General features: G+C 47.2%; 1 protein-coding gene across 9 annotated transcripts in view; it reads right to left on the bottom strand.

Annotated features, from left to right (window-relative positions):
• The window catches only part of PARD3 (par-3 family cell polarity regulator), a 447,831-nt gene extending 425,520 nt beyond the window's left edge, over positions 1–22,311 (bottom strand). For 8 of the 9 annotated variants that reach the window (XM_082753470.1, XM_082753468.1, XM_082753472.1 and 5 more), the window contains exon 1: positions 21,778–22,186. In XM_082753470.1, coding sequence (XP_082609596.1) covers positions 21,778–21,897 — 120 coding nt within the window. In that variant the 5' untranslated portion in view covers positions 21,898–22,186. Of the gene's footprint in view, positions 1–21,777 lie in introns of all 9 variants that reach the window. The other variant, XM_082753473.1, reaches the window with a different exon arrangement.
• Positions 22,312–22,692: the final 381 nt, after the last annotated feature.

Raw genomic sequence — 22,692 nt, 5'->3', positions numbered from 1 at the left:
TGCAGAACAATAGCGTTTGTTTCCCCCAACACACCATTCAACAACTCCCTACTTGCAAGCACAACTGTTGTCTTCTTGTACCTTTTAATTAGAGTTACAAAATGTTTACGTTAGAAGGAACAATGGCCACGATTTCTTTTTGAACAGCTCCCAGATCTGCTTCAACATGCCTGTGTATCTGCCTGACACTGCTTCGCGCTCCCCAGCAGCGGTTATACAACCCTGGTGCTTCTCCCATGCTTTTTTTCCAGGGCTCTCAATATTTACGGGCCACATTTCACATGTAGCAGTAAGGCACGTGTAAAAGCCATTTGCCTCCACCCCATCACCACTTAGCTATCTGGTTTCAGAGCTGTGGAAAAAGCAGGCACGCAGATCTTGAAACGCTTCAGTACAGGGCGTTATTTTGTTGAATTAAGTCATTTAAAATCACTTCTGCTTCCATTTGTAACAGGGGTCGGTGTCAAATGTTATCCAGCTTGGAAGCAGCAAAGGAACAAAAGATAGCAGATGACAGATACGCACAGGCTCTTACACTCCTTTTTTTAAGTTTGAACTAAGACCTGTTGGGTTTGGAGATTTTCTCTGAGCTTATTTAGAATGCAATATATGTGTATATGTGTGTGATCTTTTCTCAACATTTTGATTCATAAATGGCTGGCATTAAAAAAAAAATCACTAAATTATCTGGTTGTCATAATGAAAATTGGAGTAGATGCCACTGCTGGGAGGAGCAGAGGAGCCCCCAGCTCTCCTCCCAAGAAAAGACAAAGCAGCATTTCTCAGCATGAAGCTGAGTGCTCCCCAGAGCCCAGAAAAGCCTGTAGTCCATAACTCACTGCTGAAGCATCATCTCATACATTGTGCAGCTCCCACAGCAACCTGCAAGATGTGAGCATTTTGTTCAAACTAACATAAAAGTGCAACATTCCTGCGGCCACACAATGAGCTTGAGGCAGAGGCTTTTGGTGGCTTGTGTTTTATTTTTGGCATCTTGTGCTTTTTTCAACGCATATGCTTACTTTTTCACAGAGCAAGCAGCTGCTCAGTAGATCACACTCCTGTGTAAGGGGGATCTGTGACAAGAGGGCATGCATAATAGATGGGATCTGCTGGAGGTCAGCAGCAGAGGTGTGCGTGCCGAAGGAAGGCACGCGGCTGCTTTTTGCTTATGGTGGTGGTGCAGTTGCAGGCATAATGCAGCCAGCTCCCAGACTCTAAAAATTGAGCTGTTATATATGGCTACTTGGGAATTAGGTGAGTCACACCTTAAAACCATGGATTTATTTGCACCAACTTTGTACCCGTCAAATTTAGCTGGGGTGGGAGAGGTGAGGATAATATATCTCAGCCTAAGGGTATCAGTTCTTAAGGCGAGGGGGAGATCACAGCTTTGGGCATGGGATAGCACGGTGTTCAATACAAGGAAGTGTGCTACAAAAGCACCCGAGGCTATCCAAAACAAAACAATGGTTGCACAAACTCCTCTAGTCCAAACAGGGTTTTAATCTCAGAACCTGAAATATGAAGCAAAAATAAAAACAAAGATATTGGTGATGACACCTCACACACGCTCTGACATTATACGCAGTAGTGGCAAACTGTGTGGTTAAACCCTGACATGTAGGGGCCCTAGAACTGTAATATTCAACATCTTCTCCCTGTTTGGGTCAATGTGACCTTTCCTCTTATTCAGAGGCCTCAGTACCCACTCCCACGTAACTCTGAGTGTTTTAATTCAACAAAATCTCACACCACACAGCTGTGGCTCCAGCACAACGCCGTCGTGCTCAGTCCATGAGCGCACGCACCCACCCAGCCAGCGCTGCCTGACTCATGTGCAGGGCACGGTGTGAGCTGATTTGTTATTTGATTTATTGTTGGTTTCCCAGTGCGAAGGTACAGCTTTAACCAGCAGCGCGTTTACCCGGAGCAACGAGACTGCGCTCACTTTCTTTCGCAACGATTTACATTTGGGATCACGTACGTTCAGAACAAGCGCTTTACGTCTGCTGTAATTTCATTAAATAAAAAGAGATACAACACATCATAGGACAGCAAAGATTTTGTTTGTTTATAATTACTAATATTATTAAAATATATTGGCTTTTTGGGGATGTATATTAATTTTGTGAAATAGCAACACGAGGAGGAGTCTGGATGGGCTCCAACAAGACTCAATGCAGGAAACGTAACATGTTCCGTGTCAAAATGAACATTTTGCTTAAAGGCTTCAAAACCATGTTTGTTGCCACAAATGGACAAATTTATCAGGGATCATTTATTGGGGGGAAAAAAAAAAGTTAACTGTAAAGAGCGTGAGCTATGCCAGCACTTGATTACAATCAAAGCTCCCTCTATTATAATATTACCAGAGCACTTCCACGCAGCAAATCAGCAAGGACAACCTCTTATGCATCTCAGAAGGCTTCCAGGCAATGTGACAACACCACGTGTTTCCAATGAGACCAACAGCACTGAAGGACGCCCGTCAACATGCAAGGCTACTTGACGGTAATGCTTGAGAACTCACTTCTCGTGATCCTAAATCTAAAATACAAAGTAGGTAAACGTGCTGAAGCAGCTATTGCGTACACTCTTGAACATATGGAATTACGAAATCTGTGATTTCTTAGATCTCTCACCCTGAGCTCAGGGCCAGCTGGCTCCAATCCCTCTCCCACTTGCTTAAGAGGTGCATATTGCTAAAGCAGCCCGTGCTGCACATTTGTAAGAGCCCAGAGACACCAGTGCTTGTGAGTGCTGGAAAAGCTTCATTTCTTGTGTGAAAGCAGATTGCCAAACGCCATGAAACAGTGCTCAGATTTCCTGTTTTTTTCTTTTAGCCTCGCAAACAGCTGAATCATTGAATCCATTCAGCACTGAACAGGCTTCTCTTGAAGAGCTTTAACACTTGTAGACACAAAGCTGCACAAGGACACACTGCAGACACCAGGTGTCCCACTCAGGGGTATAGCGCTATGCATGAATAGCAATTCAGCAGAACTGTGGAAGATGAAATTTAGAAGAAAAATTACTTTTTACATGACTGTGGATTTCTTTCTCTAGAAAGCAGGGTGCCATTCTGTGAGTCCGGACACTCATGCAATTCATACACAAGTCAGGAGCATCCTTCTCACCGGGACCATGTCACCTGGACCAGCAGGAGGGCCAAAATGTCAACCCTTGGCCATGAAGACAAGCAGGCCACCTACATCTGCTGATGCCAGCAGCATCGTCACCCAAAAACCAAACCACATGCTCCACTCAGCCTGTGACAGGGGAGCAGCTGGCCTGCCAAGAAACTGAGCATTTCCACGCAGCTCTGCTCCTCACCCTGAGGAGAAGCAGAGCATGCCCTTGGCCACACAAATTTCTTCTTTTTTTTTTTTTTTTTTCAGAACAAAACTCAAATTCTTTCTGGAAAATACAGCAACTAAAATCTACTTCAGTAGGGTCTTTGTATGCGTGAGAGTGACAATTTAAAAGGTCAATTAATTAATAAAAGCCCATAAACTTTCAACCCTTAAAGTGACTGCTTAATTTTCATTCAAGTGACTCCTACAAATGAAGGTAATCTGACGCTGAGAGCCATTCGCTGAACTCCTTAATTATGGCCTGCTCCTGTAACTGAAATCCAATGAAATTCAATCCTGAGATTATCCAGAGCCAAAGGGAGACTTCACCTGAAGGAAGCCATTGCAAGGTCAACCACAGGCTCTTACCCCATTACCCTTCTGCTCTTCATTCCTCCATATAGATGATGTTTAGTTCAAACTATTTATCCAGAGCAGGAAGGACACCACAGAGCCTGCAAGTATCCGTAGGCACTGAACAATTTGATCCATGGGGCCCTGCAGTGCCACCAAATAGCTCAAGCAGAACCTGCTCCTGAAGACCGAAGACCCACCACGTTGGCTTCAACACAGGACCCAACACAAGGCTGGAAAAAGCAGCTGTGAATTCAGCCTGGAAATACAGTGCACGTTCTCAATAAAATCACCCACTGTGGTGTTTACCTAGAAAGGTGGCACCTTCACCAGAAGCCTGTCACAGCACCGCAGACCCTTCTCTCGGGAACACCCTGACACCATCAAAAGGGGCTGCCACCCACTCGGGCACCTCACTCCATAGGGACAACGTGGGGGCTCCTGGAAGGGTAACAACACACAGGCTAACAAGGCAGAAGATCCCCTCGGGCCCTGGAAGTCCCAATGGCCCACAGGACCCCTCCTTCCACAGGTGGCAGTGCAGAGCCACTCAAAAAAGTGTTATCAGTGATGGTCACCACCTCCGAAGAGCAGGCTTACAGACGTGGACAGTCATTGTAACAGCTCAAGACAAATCCTTCCTTCTGTCCCTCCATCCCACTCCCATCTTCAGCTGCCTCTGCACACCAATAACGCCCAGTGACCCAGCCCTACCACAACACCGACCCTGCTGGGAGCCAGGGACTGGGCAGGCCTCTGGGCTCGAGGCCACCTCTGCTTGCAGGGGAGGGGACCCCACTGCACAGGACATGACACAAATCCAATAACAGGGACGCCACCTGAAGAAACTGCAGATCCTAAATGCATATCCACACAAGTTTACCCATTTGACAAGTAGCATTACTGCCAGGTCCCTCTGCCGGGACAGAAACCTGCTGACTTCAGGGTGATTCTACCCAGATTCTACCTAAACATGACCCTGGTCACCTAACACATCACAACGGCAATTATTCCCCCAAAGGGGACTAGTTCCACGTATGCTCACCATAATACTTGAAAGTATCTTTATATTTGATAACTGTGGCACTCACATTGTGTACAGCAGAAGCTGGGCTGAGACAATTTTCTTTTTCAGGTGCTCTACCCTTCAGATGTTATATGTAGACACCAAATTCTGGGCACGCACCAGACTGCTTTCTCAATTCATTCACACAGCATGAGCTGTAGGATGTTTGTAAAGTTTTTACGCTTTGCACTTCCAGATGAGATACAAGGAAAAATGTAAATTGTCTCTTTAAAAACAAGAAAGGCAGATAAGGGATTTCAATGGCCAAGGCAGTCGGGATGACTCCTATTTATTTTTTGTGCACAGTCCACCTGAATGCTAACAACCAAGCCTGTGCCCTGTGCAAGGGCAATAAAAAGGAAAGGAGCTATGTAAAATGAATAGATGGAACAGTTTGCACTGGACTGATAAAGAAAGAGGCAAACAGCACAATTGTATGGAAGCGTGCTTGGCTTCTAAAAGCTGACAGCCCATCCTTGTTAGCTCTACAGCTGCAATCTATTAAAAAAAAAAAAAAAAAAAAAAGAGGGGAAAAAAAATGACAACATTTCCCATTCCAGCTGGAAACAGAAGATTAACAAAGAAGGAGTGTCATTCAATGCTCCTGATCCTCAGGTGATGATGCTTTCCCTTAGGAAAGAACTTTGGTTGTCTTAGATTGCAGTCATGTTTGGCAGCCCGTGAATCAGTGAACATACCTGATTTTATAGGATTTGTACTTCGATGAAAAGTACGTTGTGTACAGCAGACAGTTATCTACTTACATTTTAAACGAAATTATTTCCCCTCCTTCAAAATTATGTCCTGTTTTTTCCTGATACTGATCTCTGCAGCCAGCTTGCTTGGCTGTAAGTTCCCACAGCATATTTTGTTTCTGCTATCACCCAACTGCTGTATGCACATCTCCTCGACATTGTTAAATGCAGCTAAGTGAAAGAAAGTTTCATTAGCTGCTAAAGGTTTAAACGGGGTTTATTTAATGGTGCACAAACTCAAGATAAATATATCCTGGGCTACAACATTAAGACAGACACAGAAATATCCTTTTAAACCACTACCAGACCAGTCTCCATTTGGAAATATATCCCACTCATAAACTACAGGCAGTGGGCAAACAGAAATGAAGCAGCACCGACAGACTGCTACCACCACACATGCACTGATCACCATGCCCAGCACTTCCACTGTGTTCAATACAACTCAACTTCTTGTTGGAAATCCTGCCTCTGTAGCATTTGCAGGAACCCCGTGACAGTCCTGCAGGTACGTGAAAACCTGTCCATCTGTATCCTCCTCATACAGCCTGATCATGCATATGAGAACAGCACGGCCGTACGAGCACGACAGCATCCAGACAGGGAGCACACTGCTGTCATTATTGCTGCACACCAAGCACCTCTTTTGCTTTGGTACTGCATGCCTGCAGGAACAGCTTATGTAATCAGCATGCAAGATCAAGAGGGCTGTGTGGAATTCCTTGATTACTGTCCTGCTGTAATGAATAGCCTCATTCTAGGACAGCAAAAAAGAAGCCCCAAGACAGCCTAAAAATATAGATGTGTGTGGCAGAGTAAAGGAAGAGAAGTTGATACATCATTTATAACCATCTGCAGACTATCTCCTCTTTTCTTCTACTGCAAGACACAGCCAATGAGGCAATGACCACAAATGAGATGCTGCTTTCTGATTTCCTTCCATGTAATGTAGCCAGCAAGGCGTGAGAACCAGGAACTCTAAACTAGAGCCTTTGACACACATATAGTGAGCACATATGAGGGAAGTGGACGTTGTCATATAACTATTAATTGCAAGATACAGAGAAAAAAAAAATAGAGGGTATAAACTAGTAGATGGAATTAATTTTGATGAAAAAGCTGGTAACAGCAATGCACTGGACAGGTGAGAAATATGTTTCCAAAGGGAGAGAAGGCTGAGGAGAGGAGCAAGCCAAGCAGCAGCACAGATAACTTCACAAGTGGTTAAATCTAAATACAAGCAGCCTGCACTTTCTCAGGGGCTTTCTAATGAAGAAATACGTCTAGAATGAGAGGAATCTGCCACAACAAGGAAGAGACGCAAAATAATACATGCGAATCATTAGAGATATTTGTTAATAGGTTTTGTGGAAATCTCTCCGGCTATCCAGTTTCAGGAAATTACCGCGCATTGTGCGTCCTCATGCCTAATAGCAGCGTGCTGGTCACAGGCATACACAGTCACTTGAAAATAAATCGTCTGGAGGCAGGCGAAGAACAATGGTTATAATGCCATCTAAAATTGTTTAGTAAATGTGCCCGTTTGCATAGCCCACCAGCTGCGTTTTTCCAAACCGCTGGCGATAACGCGACGGCTGTGTCAGCTGCTGACAGAACCTGAGTCCTCAACAAAAGCAGGATAATGAACTGCAGTTGTGCCATAGCACGCTTTTTAAAGCACAAAAGAATAAATGACTGCTTGCTAAACTCAAAGCAGTCATTTTATAAGATGTTTTAGAGTGAAATTATAATCTGTAATATCTCAATTTTCAGGGCTTAGTATTATCATTATTTAATACATACGATAGCAAACACAGTGCTACTCCGGCTCTCCGTGTTTCCTTATCCTTAACACAGAGAAGTACATGGCACTGTAATGTGGCCCGATATGACATTACAATCACAAAAACTTACATTTACAAGGGGAAAACATGCTTTCTTCTGCACGGCATGCAGAGGGGATTAAAAAGTTGTGGTAGACTGAGCTCCTTTTCAGTCAGCATCAGTAGCACAGTAGTGCCCGAGCAAAGCTGAGAGCATGGCAATTAACCCCATCAATCTAAAAGAAGCACGCAGGCATGCAGACACGTCTTTCACTCCAGCACTTGCCTTTTGACCCAGCACCTTTTCTTACCAGCATCAGCTGAACATTAGAGCACTTACTGCCTACTTCAGACCACCTTACTTGCGACACTTCAGCATTAAAAGAAAGTTCCAGCACTTTAATGAGAGAAAAAACAGACTTAAGTTTCACCCGCACGGACCAATATTCGCCCTCCTCTAAATTTCTCCTATTTCAGCCAAATACATCACTGATGCCTCTCCTTATGGCTTCCATGTGTCACCTAGCTTTAAAAAAAATCAATTTCCATTAATATAGCTATCTAAATGGGTTTAAGTGAAACATAAGCCTTCACTTTGCTTTATTTTGAAGTTACAACCATTTCACCACGCATGCAATATTGGCATCAACGTCCTCAGTGCCAAGTACGGATTACCATCTAAAAGTTTCAACCACAGCATGAGTAAATTGAGATCTGTGAAATAAATTACATGAGAAGCAGTAATTAAGCAGTCTAACACGACAGAGCCCACGCTTTCCTGAGAGGACGATACTTTCTTTTCAACAGGCAATTACCACCAGATATTCCCTTTTCAGCCTGGCGAAGCATGGCGTGTCTTTTCATAGAGAGGCTGAACTAGCGTGGAGCAGAAGGATTAAACACAGCCGTATTTTACCACATCCTTACTAGAGGGGAAAGAGACGTGTGGTTAAGGAGCCAGTTGGTCAGTGCTTTATTTCCAGCTCGGTGCCGAGCTGCTTGTGTGGTCCTGGACAAGTCAGCGACCTTCTGTGCCTCACTTCCCCCGTTGGCTCAGTGGGTTAATTATGTACTTGACAAACACTGTGATATTTGTTCATGGATTTGCTTTCTGAAGGGAGAAGGCAGCAAGGCACATAAGGAAATTACCGAATTAAGAGGCGAAGGTGCTGAAGAGCAATCATGTTTTCTGAGCATGCTCTACACAAGAGGGAGGCCCAGCTGTAAATATTTACACCCTCTCCCTCTCTCCGCTGATCAGCTGCATGCCCGTGGGTGCAGTTCCTTCATACCTCTTCACCAAGGCAGAAACGAGGACTCCCATTGTCTCTGAGAAGTGCCTCCAGATTTCTGCAGGCTCACACTACCATGGTCAACGTCCCTGCCCGCTGCGCAAGACCAGGCTGCATGGCTGACCACCCGCTGGTACACATGGAGCATCCACAGCTACCCTCAGCCAGGCTCCCACATACCCCCTACACCACGTTTTCCCCTACACCACGTTTTCCCATTTGGTGCTGTGCTGCAGGCAGAGGCAGGGTCTGAGGCCAGGCTGCCAGATGGCCCAACACTGCGAGAGCTGCAGACGGCAGCAGACGCACTGCTGCACCTGCAATAGAGGTCTGGCTGTGGTGTATACAGCACAGCGGACTTCATTTCAGTAAAACTACACTAAAAAGCCCAGCACCACAGACACAAGGTGACTGCACACGCAGCTGAAGCTCACCTGTTGCTGTGCTTCACCCCAAACTACTCAGATTGAAGGTAGCTGAGGTACAACGCGTGGCTATAACCGATGGGTACATCATGGATTTGCTGCAGGACGGGCGGTGGGCACAACGAAGTACTTCCCTCTTTCCTGAGGTAACACAAAGCGGCAGAGAAAAACCACAGCCGGACGCTGTACAAGCACCGATTGCTGCAATTAGCAGGAGCTGCTGTGAGAGGCTGCTGACGAGGTCCCTGGAGAAAACCGGCGCTCCCCAGGGAAGCAGCTCCGTCTGTGCAAGCACACAGCTCCTCTGGGACAGCCCGTTCCTGCTCTGCGCTCCCCTTTCACACCTGACACAACACCGACAGATACCTCTCCCCTTTCAAACCGCAGCACTGGTGGAGCAAGGCTAGGTAGGTGTTTCCTACATCTTCGCACAGGACTCAATCAATGCCTCTGAAATGAGCCGAAAGCCCCTGCAAACGTTTTCTTAAATCCTAACCACACCACTTATAGTCTCCCCTATTCATTCCTGCACCTTTCTACCCCTGAGGATCCTTTGCACTTGGACATTTGTCAAAACTGAATAATTTTCACCAAAAAAAGCACCTGTCACTAATTTTAATAATGCAAAGTCCCATTAAACTTCTCTGAAGATGCTGCTTTCAGAGTTGCACACAAGGTAGGGAGCTTTTTAACTCTGTGTAGGGACACAAAGCATCTGGTGTTTACCAACAGCTTGTACAGCCTGCATGCATAACCTCACCTCCACATTAAAAACCAAGGCAACCTGAAGCAGTTCATCCTGTAATGAAAGCAGGCTATAAAAGCCAGGAAGCTCCTAGAGAGCAGTACGCCCCGGCAGCACAACCTCGCTGCAGGTCGGTTACCTCGTGGTAACAGCACCGGTGCCTGTCCCGTACAAAGCCAGTGCAGCTCTTCAGCAGTAAGTGTGGATGCAGCTCTGGAAATTGAAGCCCACAGCAATGACCAGGGCGAAAAGCGTAAATAAAGATAGGAAGAGAACAAGCTTTCATGTTTTTAAACAATTAAATTTCAAGTGGATTTTGCTAACTGGGTTTCAAAGGCCTCCCAGAGGGGCAAGTCTTATGACAGTACACAGCTATAAAGATTACTTTAAAAGTGATACGAAAAGCCAGCTAAATGCAATTGTGATCATTGACATGACCTAAGAAATAATAAAACATAGACCTGGAATTTTAATCAGTGGAGTTCTCCTATACTGAGCATAGCACGCATTAAAATCCAGGCTTTAAAATAAATAAATAAAGGAGTAACTTTTATCAGTTCCACCTTTTTCCTTCTGTGTATTTACATTATATTTCTTTCAAAATGACTCCAATGTTTTGTTTCTCCCCTCTCCATTTAATGGCCATGGGCGAGCAGCAGGGCCGAGGAGCCCCAGGATGTGCCCTGCTGCTGCCGTGTCACCGCCAGGCGCGAGCAGAGCTGGGCTGCGAGGCTGCAGCTCTCTGAAGGAGCCTAGTAGCAGGAGGAACAATTCGGTCTGCAGAGCAAATTATTCATGAAGATGCAAGAGCCAGGGGCAGGACTCCACTGTTTTGCTTTCACAGTTCTCATTGGATTTTAGGCCTGCTTCTTCAGAGGAATGAGGGAGCTGAGTAGTTCAAATAGGTGGAAGAAATGTTGTCATCGGACATCAGGGTTTGATTCTGAATTTCCTCGGCTTCCGCAGGACAGACGTAAGCACATGTTGTTTGCCTGCTGTAGGTACCAATTTCCAACATGCTGTCCTTCCCACACACACTGTAATTTATACACAGAAGAGCTGCACGTTGAAAAACATTACAAGGAAAAAAAAGTACATCCTTCTGCTGCCATCATCGGAAGGCAATTCCTGAGAAATCTGGGCTCAGCCATCGGCAGGTCTTTGATCCAGATGCTCCGGACCACCCACTGCACAGCTCCACAGGCAGCAAAGCAAGAAGGTGAACAGCAAGGGGCTGGCTCCTGTTTGCCAGAGGTGCTCAGGACAGCACAAGATGTTCAGGATGGCACGAGATGGCACTGCGAAACTCAGCTCCTCCTGCTCTCCAGCTCTAGGCACAGCCGATGAATCTGAAGCTGCACGGTCTGCCCTGAAAGCCCACTTTTTTTCAAGCCAGAGCATCAGGTGAAAGAGATTTATTTGTAATAAACTGTTCCATTTCAGAGCTCCGCTTCCTGTGTCAGCTTTTAGTTTATATTGCAGAATAACACAAAACAACAAAGTGAATTATTACGCTCTGCACTCGAGTTCAGAAAGGAGCAACACACTTTTTGGAAAACAAATGACAGAAAAATTCTGGATTAAATATATATGGCATGCATCTGAAACAGAATTCATTATAGAAAAAGAATAATTTCACTATTACATACAACTTTAATCTCTAAAAGTAATCAAGAAAAATTGTGTTTTTATTGTGTCTCTACTTACAACACGTTTGGCATTCAGTAATGTTTGGAAACAACGCCTTTCAGAAGGCAACAAAGCACGGACACACCAAAGCAGAAGCAAACTGTGAAAGCACCTAGAGTTAGGGCAGCCTTTACAACTGTCTAATCGCAGACATAATACATGGTCCAAGAAAGCAAAACACAGACCACCTATAAAACACAACATATACTTTACAAAATTAGCTAATATTAAAATATTTTGGATCCGAAAATCATAACTCTCAGACAGAACAAGGAAAACCATCCTTCTTTTTACTATGAGACCAAGCAAGTACTGAATTATGAAGTGGAAGTAATTTAGAAGAAAATAAACCATTTCCTACAAAGTGCTCTCCAGTACAGTAGCTGCCTATGGTAAATACTGAACTACAGAGATTTTATTTTATTTTTATTATTTTTTTTTAAGCCAGAGGAGTAGCATCCATGCATAAGCAATTACACACCCACCTTGAGAGCATTTTTAGAAGGGGGACTCCCAGGCGGGTCCATCAGATCTCCCCGTAGCAGACCCTCCCCAACCAGGCGGCCCCACACTCCTCCCAGCAGTTGCTGCCCACCAGAGAAACACCACAAAAAGCAGATTTGGTCTCAGTCTGAAGCACGCAATTGCCAAATCCGTTTCAGAAGGAGATTTACGATACAGTTCCCTTCAGCAGCTTGTTTAGACTTCTCCAAATCCTAAAGGGTAAACAGCAGTACATCCAAGCTAATTACTCCGTATTCAAATATCAAAAGAATACTTAACTCAGCACAAATTAGCTTTTCTTATAAAAAAAGCCCTCCTTCGCTGCTGCTGTCGTTCTCCAGCTAGGGAATTACACCCAGCAGGGATGTCTGTGCTCTGGGGGAGCAGGGCCAGGTCGGTATTGCCCCAGCCCCAGCGGATGCGATGCGGGACATGGGTTACCTGCGGCCCCCAGCTCAGCACGGGGGCTTCCAGCTAGCACCAACCAAGGCCGACACAACAAAAGGGGCACCAGGAATTTACCTCCGACATCTCTGCTACTAAAGGGGAGGTTTGCAAGACACTGAATACAATAACATTTCACACATCAACATCTGGTTCTAGTTTACCAAAGCATTATGCTCTGGAGCGGTTGCTGGACACGCGGTGAGACCGCTCCAGTGCCTGATGTAACAAGCTCAAAACCCTGCTTTACATCCAGAGCATGATGTTTTCTTTTTCGACCAGGCTGGCTAAGTCTAAAACACTTAGAAGGCTTTTAGTGTTTTTATTTTCTAAAGCAACAATTAAGCATACACGCATTTTACGTGCACAGAGTATCAGATTTTTAAAATCATGTTCACTGGCTGCTTTATAACACAAAGCCCACGCTGACAGGCATCACATTTAAAAGCTCTATTTATTTCATCTAGTCCACATTTTCTTGTGATTTCTGAGTTTGGACTTTCCAGAATAATAACAGGCAATGTCTGTTTGTGCTGGGTTTTATGAAGAAAAGCTAGAAAATGCAACAAAAGCTGCTGCTAAGAAAATTCAGTGAGAGCAGGAAATACTGATCTTCTTAAATTAGTATTCTTAATGGCAGAAAAAAATATATATTCAGTATAGGATTGGGAAAAGATGTCCTGACATACTGTCAAGGAGGACCCCCACCTGAGGACAACGGGGAGCCACCCGTGCTGGGGCTTCTCCTCCCCTCTGGCCCTGGTCCCCTTGGCCCTACAGAGCAGCACCATCTTCTGCAGCATGATAAACAAATCCACGGGGGCACACCCTCACCTTGATCCACACCCAACACGCCGCAGGAGCGCCCAGCCTCCTGCACATGCCTCGGAGGAGCCTTCACAGGGAACTGGGTGCAGGCGAGCCACTTCCAGAGCTCTGCGCAGCCAGGCTCCGTGGCGCACGGGGCAGGGCTCCCATCACCTACTCATAATCCGGCACAATTCCTCGCCTTACCTCAAGCCCTGTTGCTGCATTTAGCGGTTTATTAAAGAAGCTAAAAGTTCTGAAGGTCCAATTTATTTTTTAAACTGTCCCTTAATATGTTACAGCAACATCAGAGTCATCTCGGAGACGCTCCAGCATCCCTGCATTTCTTCTGTATTTCACCAACTTCTGCTCAGAAAGATCCTGAGAACTGGAACAAAGCAGCTCTTCTCATCACACGCACAAAGAGGTGCATCTCGGCGAGTTTCTCACCAGGAGGATATTGCTTCTGACATTTAATAGGGAAGAAAAAACTTTGTGGCCCTTGCCTAGGGGAATACAGAGTAACTCAAGAACTTTGAAAGCACATGCAAAAAAGATGGGGTAAGGTGAAACTACTTTCTCATTTAGTAAGTGTGGCTTAATTTCTTCAAACAAATGAAAACACCTAAGTGGGTGCGCACACAAATATACAGACACTCCCAAGTCCTATCTCCATTTAAAACATTTCATACCCACGTAACTTTCTCTCTCCTATTAGTAATTCGGCAAGAATACCAGAAACATTTTAAATTCCCATCCGAGTCCCTGGTTCAGTAAAGACATGCATACCCGGAACAGAAATCCTATAAACGTAGCCACTTAAAAAGAAAACTGCTGGTGATGTACCAGCGCGCTCCTCCTGCGAAGGGCTCAGAATCTCGCTGCATCAGCAGCAGGCTGAGCGTGAGAGAATGTGGAAAGTATGTCCAAAAATGTGACATCACTTCTCCAAAATGGTGTCTGTTTTCCCTACCAAGTCAGAGATTCACTACTTTCAGGACACCTATTAGCACGAAAGGGAAAGCTTGCTAGAATAAATTCCCCAGGTTTCTTTGTAAAAAGAAAGCCCTTTGAATTACAGCTGTGGTGTCATTGAGGACGCATTTTCAATCCACTTCCTAAATTGACTGCTTACCTCTGAGTTAACCAGTTCCTTCCTATCTTCAGCTCTTTTTATTTGTCATTGACTCATGGCCTTGCAAGCTCCCATTTCCCTCATGTGAATGAAACAGAACCAGGAGTTGCACCCACTTATCATTGCCCCCAAAGCTTTTCCCTTTGCCAGTCTCCAGGGCCATCCCATGCTTTTTCTCCTCCCCTACATAAGACTGTTTTTCTCTCCTGTCCTTCTCTTTCTGCCAGCCCAGGGCCAGCTCTGCGGGATGCCACATTGCACCCCCCGGTGCTCAAACACATTTGGCCTTCATTAATTTTCCCTTCCGTCAGCAACCTGAGCCCTGAGACACAGCACACCACCCATTTGGCCGTAATTTAGTGAAATCAACAACCCCACACCTCATCAGCACAGGTGCTTTTGCTGGTGCGTGTGCCTGGTGAAGCCCCTCGCCTCACACGGCACTCAGAGAACTGAGGTTAGGTTCAAAGACCCTCTGCATCAACGCTTCCTCGAGCCACGGGCACTTGCTGGGCACTGCAGACGGTGAACCACAGAGGCCAGGCACTGCACCTTCAGCCAGAGACAGGGAAAACTCCCGTGCACGTTTCCAGCAGGCCCACATGCAAATAAAGCAAACGGGAACTCGTCCAAGAGTTTTCAGTCGGGAGGCATTTCGCCTTTTGTTTAGCTCTAATTGTGTTACTACCTTCCTATCGCTCCACAACGAGAAACTGAAGTGGAACGTAGGTCACCCTCATGTTCCTGCTACCTGCTTAAAAAAAAAAAGATTAAGTGTGACAAAATAATTATAAAAATTATTTCGGATTTAACAAATACCTGGAACCAATCTGAGAAAATAACTAATGCTACCAGTTGAAAACAATGTGACACTGCTACGACAAGCAAAATGGATGTGATTATTTTAAGAACAAAAGCACCATATTGGCCTCTGTTTGTTTAAAATGACTTTTTCCTGATTTCAGAATTTGACTCATTTCCCTTTCACGAGCAGTATCAGTCTTTCTGACAAGTGCTGTGTACATCTGTGCTTGCGAGCTCTCGAGTATTCTTTTTTCTTTCTCGCTTTTGAGCAGTTCCACTGGATTATGTAACTTCCCTCAAAGGCAGCTTGGTTTGCTAGATTTTTTTCATCTGTCTTCCACTACCAGATTTGCTGAGCATTACAGTAAAATGACCTCAAAGAAACAAGGAAAATATATGTACGTTAAAAAGGAACCAAAAACCAAAAAGCACAGATGCTCTAACAGATCTTGCTGAATTTTTTTTAATACTTTTTTTTGCTCCACTTTTTATTTTCTTACTGCTCACAAAACATTTCTGAGTGAGAACATCTGTGCTATGCTCTGGATTTATGTTAGAAGAATTCCACTTTATTTTCAATATACATAAGCATCGGTTCAGCATTGTTGCATGTTTTATCCATTCAATTTCTGCTGGGATGAAAAGGTTTGTTTTCCTTTGAAGAACCAGGAAATTGTTTTAAAGCGACATGGAGCATATTCGGTATAACTAACATCGCCAAAGTTTCTCCCCCATTTACTCCACCTTATTTTACCAGATTAAATGCGCCACGACCAAAAGATGTCATAGTCTGGAACAACTGAGAAAGTGTTACTTCCAATGGTGTTTTTATAACCCAGCTAAAACATCTGCAACCATTAGAACTGAAGCTGAACTACGAGAGTCAGATGGTTTTCCACTGGTAGAGGCTATCGCCCGAGACAAGGAAGGCTGGCAGCTCCCTAAACCCCAAATTACAGACAGGAACCACTCACGTAACGTGCTGAGCGCTTTCACAGACTTCCACAACTTCTCCCACGGAGCCACAGGCACTGGGCTCAGCAGCCCAACGTTGCTTCTGCTCATAGCGAAATCGCTCACAAGGCTCTTCCACCAACGCTTGCTCCACTTCTGCCATCAGCGAGTGATGCTTAAATATTGACAAACCACGTAATGCTGAACCGAAAGCAATGACGCACCCCATCCAGCTACAGATAGGTATTGCTCACATAAGCAAAACAAAGTAATACCACACATACCCTCCACTGAAAATACTTCCCAAGCTGAAGGACTTGCAAGCTGTCCAGCTTTCGTGCCCGGCTTGCAGAGCAGCCTCCTGTCCTGGGGGTTCAGTACTTCTGCACAGTGAGGTCCGAGTGCAAGGGACCCACGGGGCCACCACCGCGCCTGCAGGCTGAGCCCTACCTCTACCCTGCAGCTTCTCATGCAACGCAGGAACCCATTTCAGCACTTTTCCTCATTAAACCAGCAGCTCTCCACCGCTGTCTGGAGTTCCCACCAAGCTCCAGCAGAGCGAGGTAGCAATCAGCTGGGTTTCACCACCACTGCCTAGAGCACAACAACAGCAACAAGGCCAAGAGCTGGCTCCAGAAAACACCCAGCAGGGCATTCTCCATTGGGAACCAGGGCTCTCCTGGCTGAGTTCAGGTACAGCATTTCAGTGCCAGCATGCACACACCACAGCAAGAGCAGAGAGACTGCATCGCCACGTTGTCAGCTGGAAGTAACCAGTCAGCTGAACAGCAGGGGTGAGAGGGTTTTCTCTGGTTTCTGGTTGTGTTGTGGACCTTTTTGGCTGAAGAAGGTTCCTGCACGCTGTGAAAATAGCCTGTGATACTACTTTCTACTTAAAATAGTCTGAAGAGTTAGAAAGATATCAAAAAGAAGTCAAATTAAAAAAAAAAAAAAAAAAAAAAAAAACAGCTTTGCTGGACGATAGTACATTAGTACCCATAAGCATCTTCACTGTGACTGCAAAGGAGTGTCCCTGGAGGAGTCTGCTGTACCTGCACCCAAAACCTAGTGGATAGTCTTAAGTAGGGAAAACACTGAGATCAATACAAAGTACACATAAAATCAGTAAATTTTCATAGCAACCCACTCCTGTGTGCTCTCCACCATGTAACAGGTCATAAAAACTAGCCCCTCACAACATGCTCACGAGCAAACGCACAATTGTTTGCTCCACAGAACATGAGAGGCACGAAAGTTGTCACCGTGCATCTGCAAGGCAGCCTGCTGCTTGGCAGCTGGTTTTTAAGCATAATCAGTCTGAGAAGTCCTGTTCAGCTGGCACTGGAACAAAAAGAAAAATTCAAGAAGAGAAGAGAAGCGCATCACACTTTCCCTAAGACTACCACCTTCCCCGCCAATGAATTTCAGATCTGCCAACGAGGTGGAGCTCTAAACTTTGGGTGGCATTTGACACTTGTTACCTTTGCTTACACGACCAACTTTTTTTTGAGTTCCGGTCTCATATCAGCAGCTGCCTTCAAATGCTATCAAAGAACAGATTACAATTACTTCTAACAAACATTAACGCGCTACGGTTTCTAAATTAACAATTCAAGCATTGTTCTCCACAGTATCGCAATCCCTCCAGCATTTAATCTCCCACAACCTTTTGGTGAGGCTGAGGGGAAAGGACTCTCTGAAGAGGTCTCCTAAAATATTTTCGGTTCATTTGCAGTTTTGGTTAATTTTATTAGTTCTCCTAGAAAAACAGTGTTACGCACAGAGCCTACGAACACTACTACAGGCTCATGATCTATGGACGCTACTACAGGCTCATGGTCCACAGCACATCAGACTGAACAATCACAAAGAACCTGAACAATCCCTGCAGAAACCAAATGGGAGACTGAACAATTCCCGTAAATCCAAAAAAATATGAATTCCCAATTCTTGTTTACTGTGTTCATTTACATCACACAAAGACATTAAGCTAAAGCACAAAATTAAAAAAAAAAAAAAAAAATGTACGTACCCATTGTATATGCATGGCTATTTACATTTGCAGAAAAAGTAGCAAAATGCTTATATCTCAAAAAGCCCCCCACACAAAATGATAATGGTGACACTAGAAAGTTACCAATAAATAAATAATCAAAAATAAAAATAAAAATCACAAATATCTCTGACCGGAACCAGGTTAAAGCAAAGCTACAGGTTGGATGTACAATTCCTTTTGACAAAAGGTTACTTGATGCATTCCAACCTTACATTATTTTTAGGAAAACTTTCCACATTAGGTTATAGTCAATCATTTGCTATGTTTCACAAACACCTACCTGTCTGTGCCCTTTTGGGATAGCTGACAATTTCTTTCCATTAATGATAAGAAAATCAAGTGTAGCTGACATCCCTCTCCTCAAAACTCCTTCCTACCTTACTCCAGCAGTTTTCTGTCCTCAAAAAAACTGACAGAAAGCCATGAGCAGAACTACGTAAACACACAAAACCTGCCAAGCTTCTGACCTCCTTGACAAGAGGAGTTTGGGAAACGCACCTCAAACTTCCCAGGCCAGTCGCCACCTGAACAAACCATACTCGTTAAATGCTCGCTGCAGAAACTGTGCCAGAGGCTGCACCAGTCCAGCCCCAAAAACAAAACATCGTTAGTATGCCCCTGTGCGAACAAGATCTCATGGACCGCGATCAATTTTGGCCACATCCAGTTACTCTGGACAGCTGGACTTCTCAGACATCTATTTTCACTTCTTCCTTCCCCACAAACACAGCTGGAAGAAAAATGGAGCACATTTCAGACACAAAGCTTCTCCTGCACTAAAAGGAAAGGCTCAGAAAGATTTCCTGTACACTCTGCACGGATCAAGCCCCGAGCACAGCCCGCCATATTAAGTTATTCAGTACTTAAAGATTTAGCATTGAGAGCTGTGTTAATCCAGCCTGATTTTTTCTGCTTTGAGATTTATGCATCCTAAGCAAAGCCAGCAGCACCCACAACACACTGCAGTGAATTGTGTGCTGTCCATATGCTCTTCAACAGTCTTAACATTTCACAGAGAGGAGAACCTTACTATCACCTTCATTATTTTTGCCCGTGTTCTTTCCGTTCTCAGCATGTCTACTTAACCTAAATAACATCAAGCCGAGAAAACTCAAACTGAGGTCAGAGCTTGAAGTTACTTGCTCGTGGCAGCCTGCAAGCACGAAGCCTTGCTGTCTGGCCACCGCTACCCAGGCAGGGCAGCTTACTGCCAACCGTAACCTGAAAACCACAGCAAAGCGCGAGGCGGGCTCAGCGCAGCTGGCACTTCAGCTCTCGTGTGCTTCAAGTGGTTCTCCTGCAGGAACTGCTGCATAGAGCAGGCACGCTCTTTTTCGCAGGATGCGAAACGCTGTTTTTCCTGTCAGTATGAAAACCATAAACATAATTAAAGTATTCTGAATAATGTTCCACCAGATATGCTTTTTTTCCTAACAACACGGTCGTGGTTAAGCAGAGCTTGGTGTCAGCTTGATGCCAGCTGTCAGATCCTGCCAGATGTGCCCACATACCTTTACCCTGGCAGTGCGGGAATTACTTTGTTTCCTCTCTGTCTCTTTCTGAAGGGAAGACTTGCTCCTTTGCTACACTAGGACAGATACAAACTATCTAAGTGCTACAAACAGGCAACAATCTATGAAATTCTGCCACAGAAGCCCTGTTATGCTACAGAGAGCACAGGATGCACACCATGGGTTTGCTCACCAGGCGCTGAGGCGCTGTCTCTCACTGCCACACATCACTGTGGAAAAGCTTCAGAAGTTAAGCTAAAAGCAAGGTGTGACAGTGCCTATACACAGCACTCAGAGAAAAGCCCGTGGACTCTGCTTACTGCGCTTTCAACCACAGTATTTCCATATAATAGAAGCAATCCCAGTAATTATGACTACCTCAAGTCCATACCGCTGGCATACAGCATAACCGCCATATAAATACTAATAAATAAATAAAAATGTGTCATTTGAAACCCTGGATCGAGAGCTCTGGGGACTGGGGACCAAGGGGCAGGCCAAGTTCACCTGCACATCTGCAAATGGTCTTGTTAGTAAATACACCAGCACATTTGAAGAAGTTACATCACAATGTTTTTGCTTTTCCACAGGTGGGCCACCTCCCTCCTGCACAAGCCGTGCCACCTGCGACCAGAGCCCTTTCCCAGTGCCCAGCACGCCTTCCCTCTGCTGCATCATATCCATCCCCTAACCCAGCTCAACAGCTGGAGGCAGGAGTGAAGGGCAGAGCCAGCCAAGCTACCTCCCCACAGGACACAGGTTTGGAACACGAGACGTCAAAGTAATGAATTTTTATCAGTGTTATCACGCTGAAGAATGAATTCTGCAAACTCTCCTCATCTGACCGCCCCAGTGAAGCACCCAGAGCTCCTCTGAAGGACACATTTGGATGCTCACTGTTACCTGCAGCACTTTCGCCCACCGCCTCACCCATGCGGGCAGGTCACTGTGCGCCCCACTGCAGCATGCAGGTAACAGCTGGTGTGCGGCCATTCCCTAGCAAACCCTTTTATTCCTCCTCCAGCCAGAGACACAACTGTTGCAAGGGGTATAATAAAAGTATATCAGGAACATTTCCTGGTTTTTCCCTCCAAAACCACGATCTTTGGGCATAAAGCAGAGAGGTGATGGAACATCGGTTACTTTTCTCCCCACAGCACTGAGGGAACTAATCTCAAAAACTTTGCTGGGAGCCCTCTCAGACCAGGCAGTCCTATTCACAGAGCTCCTCCAGCATCGAGGCGCGGTTCCAGACAGCCTCCGGGCCGGCATTTGCCAAAACAAAACGTCCCGATTGCATGAAGACCATCGGAAAGGCTGCGGAAGCGACGCTGAACCCACCGCTTGAACGAGCCAGGTGGAAAAAAAAAAAGGGGGAAGGGAGCTTGCTTAAGTTTCCCGTCCCGACAAACCGGCTGACTGAGAACTTTGCAACAACGCCGTGCGAGGAGAAGAAGAAGGATTTTTTAAAAGCGGGGCAGAAGCCCCAGCAGCTCTCCTGCGGCAGGCAAACCCAGCCTGCTGGCACCGATTGCAACATGGGGCTGAGGGAGGCCGGCACCAGCGGGAGCCGGGACCGGCCCCTCGGCAGGCCGGGGCCTCACGCACCCGCCGAGCCGCTCCGGGCCCCTCGGGGGGAGCTACCCCCGGCCTCCGTCCCCGCGGGGCCTGGAGGGCCGGGAAGCCTGGGGCTGGATTTCCAGCGGCCCCCGCGCCCGGCCCGCAGCCGGCCGGCCCCGCTCGGCGCCACGGCCCCGGGGTTGGAGCGGGGGGGGAGACAGAGCCGGCACCGCGCCGGGGCCCCCGCGTCCCTCCGCGCCCGGCCGGGGAGCGGGCGGCCCCCGCGGCTCAACCGCACCCCGGCGGGGGCCGCCGCCGCCTCCTGGCCGCCGGGCACCGGCGAACAAAGGGCGGAGCGGGGCAGCCCGGACTTTTCCCTCCCCGCTCCGGGAAGCGCCATATTGATCGCGGGCGCCGCTCCCCGCGCACCCCCCCCCCCCCCCATCCATCCATCCACCCACCCACCCCCCGCGACCCCCGCCTCCGGCTCCCCTCACCTTGGCGATCGCCTTCTTGTAGCGGGTGACGGCTTGCTGGATGAGGCTGAAAACTTTCATGTTCCCATCCCCGCAGGGCACGACCACCCGCGTCCTCCCGAAGCACACCGTGACTTTCATCCTGCGGGGGGGTGCGGGGGGGTGCTCCCGCGTCCCTCCGGCCCCTCGCAGCCTTCCTCCTCCTCCTCCTCCTCCTCCTCCTCCTCCTCCTCTCCGCCCTCCGCCACGGCCGCCCCCCCCGGCCGGCCCGGCGACGAGGGGACGGGGACACGGCAAGGCGAGGGGGCCCGGCGGCCGCCTGGCTGCGGAGGGGGAGCGGGGAGCAGGCGGGGGCCGCTCACATGCCGCTGCCCGCGGCCACCTGCTCGGCGCCTGCCCCGGCACAGCGGCGGCGGCGGCGGTGGCGGCGGGCGGGGCGCTGGCGGCGCTGCCTCCCCGCTCCGGAGGCTCGGGGCATTGCAGCGGGGCGGGGGCAGACCGGGAGGAGCGGCGGGGAGCCCCCCTCCGAGCCGCCGGGGGCCGGCGAGGAGCTGAGGCGGCGCTCGAGGGGCCGCGCCGGTGGCCCGCCGGGCTGGGTCGGGGTCCCGAGCCGCCGGGCTGGCGCTAGGGAGCCTGTAAAAAACCCCCGCGGCCCCGTGGGGATCTCGCAGGGAATGCTTGGCCTTGATCCAGGGGGCTGCCTGCTAGATGACCCGGAGAACCGCAAAATGTCCTCAGTTGGAAAGGGCCCGCAAGGATCTTCGAGCCCCCGGCTGCTGGGGCCGCGCGGGACCGCCCCAAAATCAGAGCGTGCGTCTGAGTGATCTCCCTCAGAGGTGTGAGTGTGAAGAAACCAAGACATTAAACCACACAATTTGGCTTTCCGCTTTCTGCTTTCCCACCTGATGTTTGGGAGAGCCACCACACAAATCCAGG

Source organism: Aythya marila, assembly GCF_965140915.1.
Source record: "Aythya marila genome assembly, chromosome: 2".
In the NCBI taxonomy this organism is placed as follows: domain Eukaryota; kingdom Metazoa; phylum Chordata; class Aves; order Anseriformes; family Anatidae; genus Aythya; species Aythya marila.
Note: the sequence above shows the minus strand (reverse complement) of the source record. Positions and strands in the feature narration are given on the sequence as shown.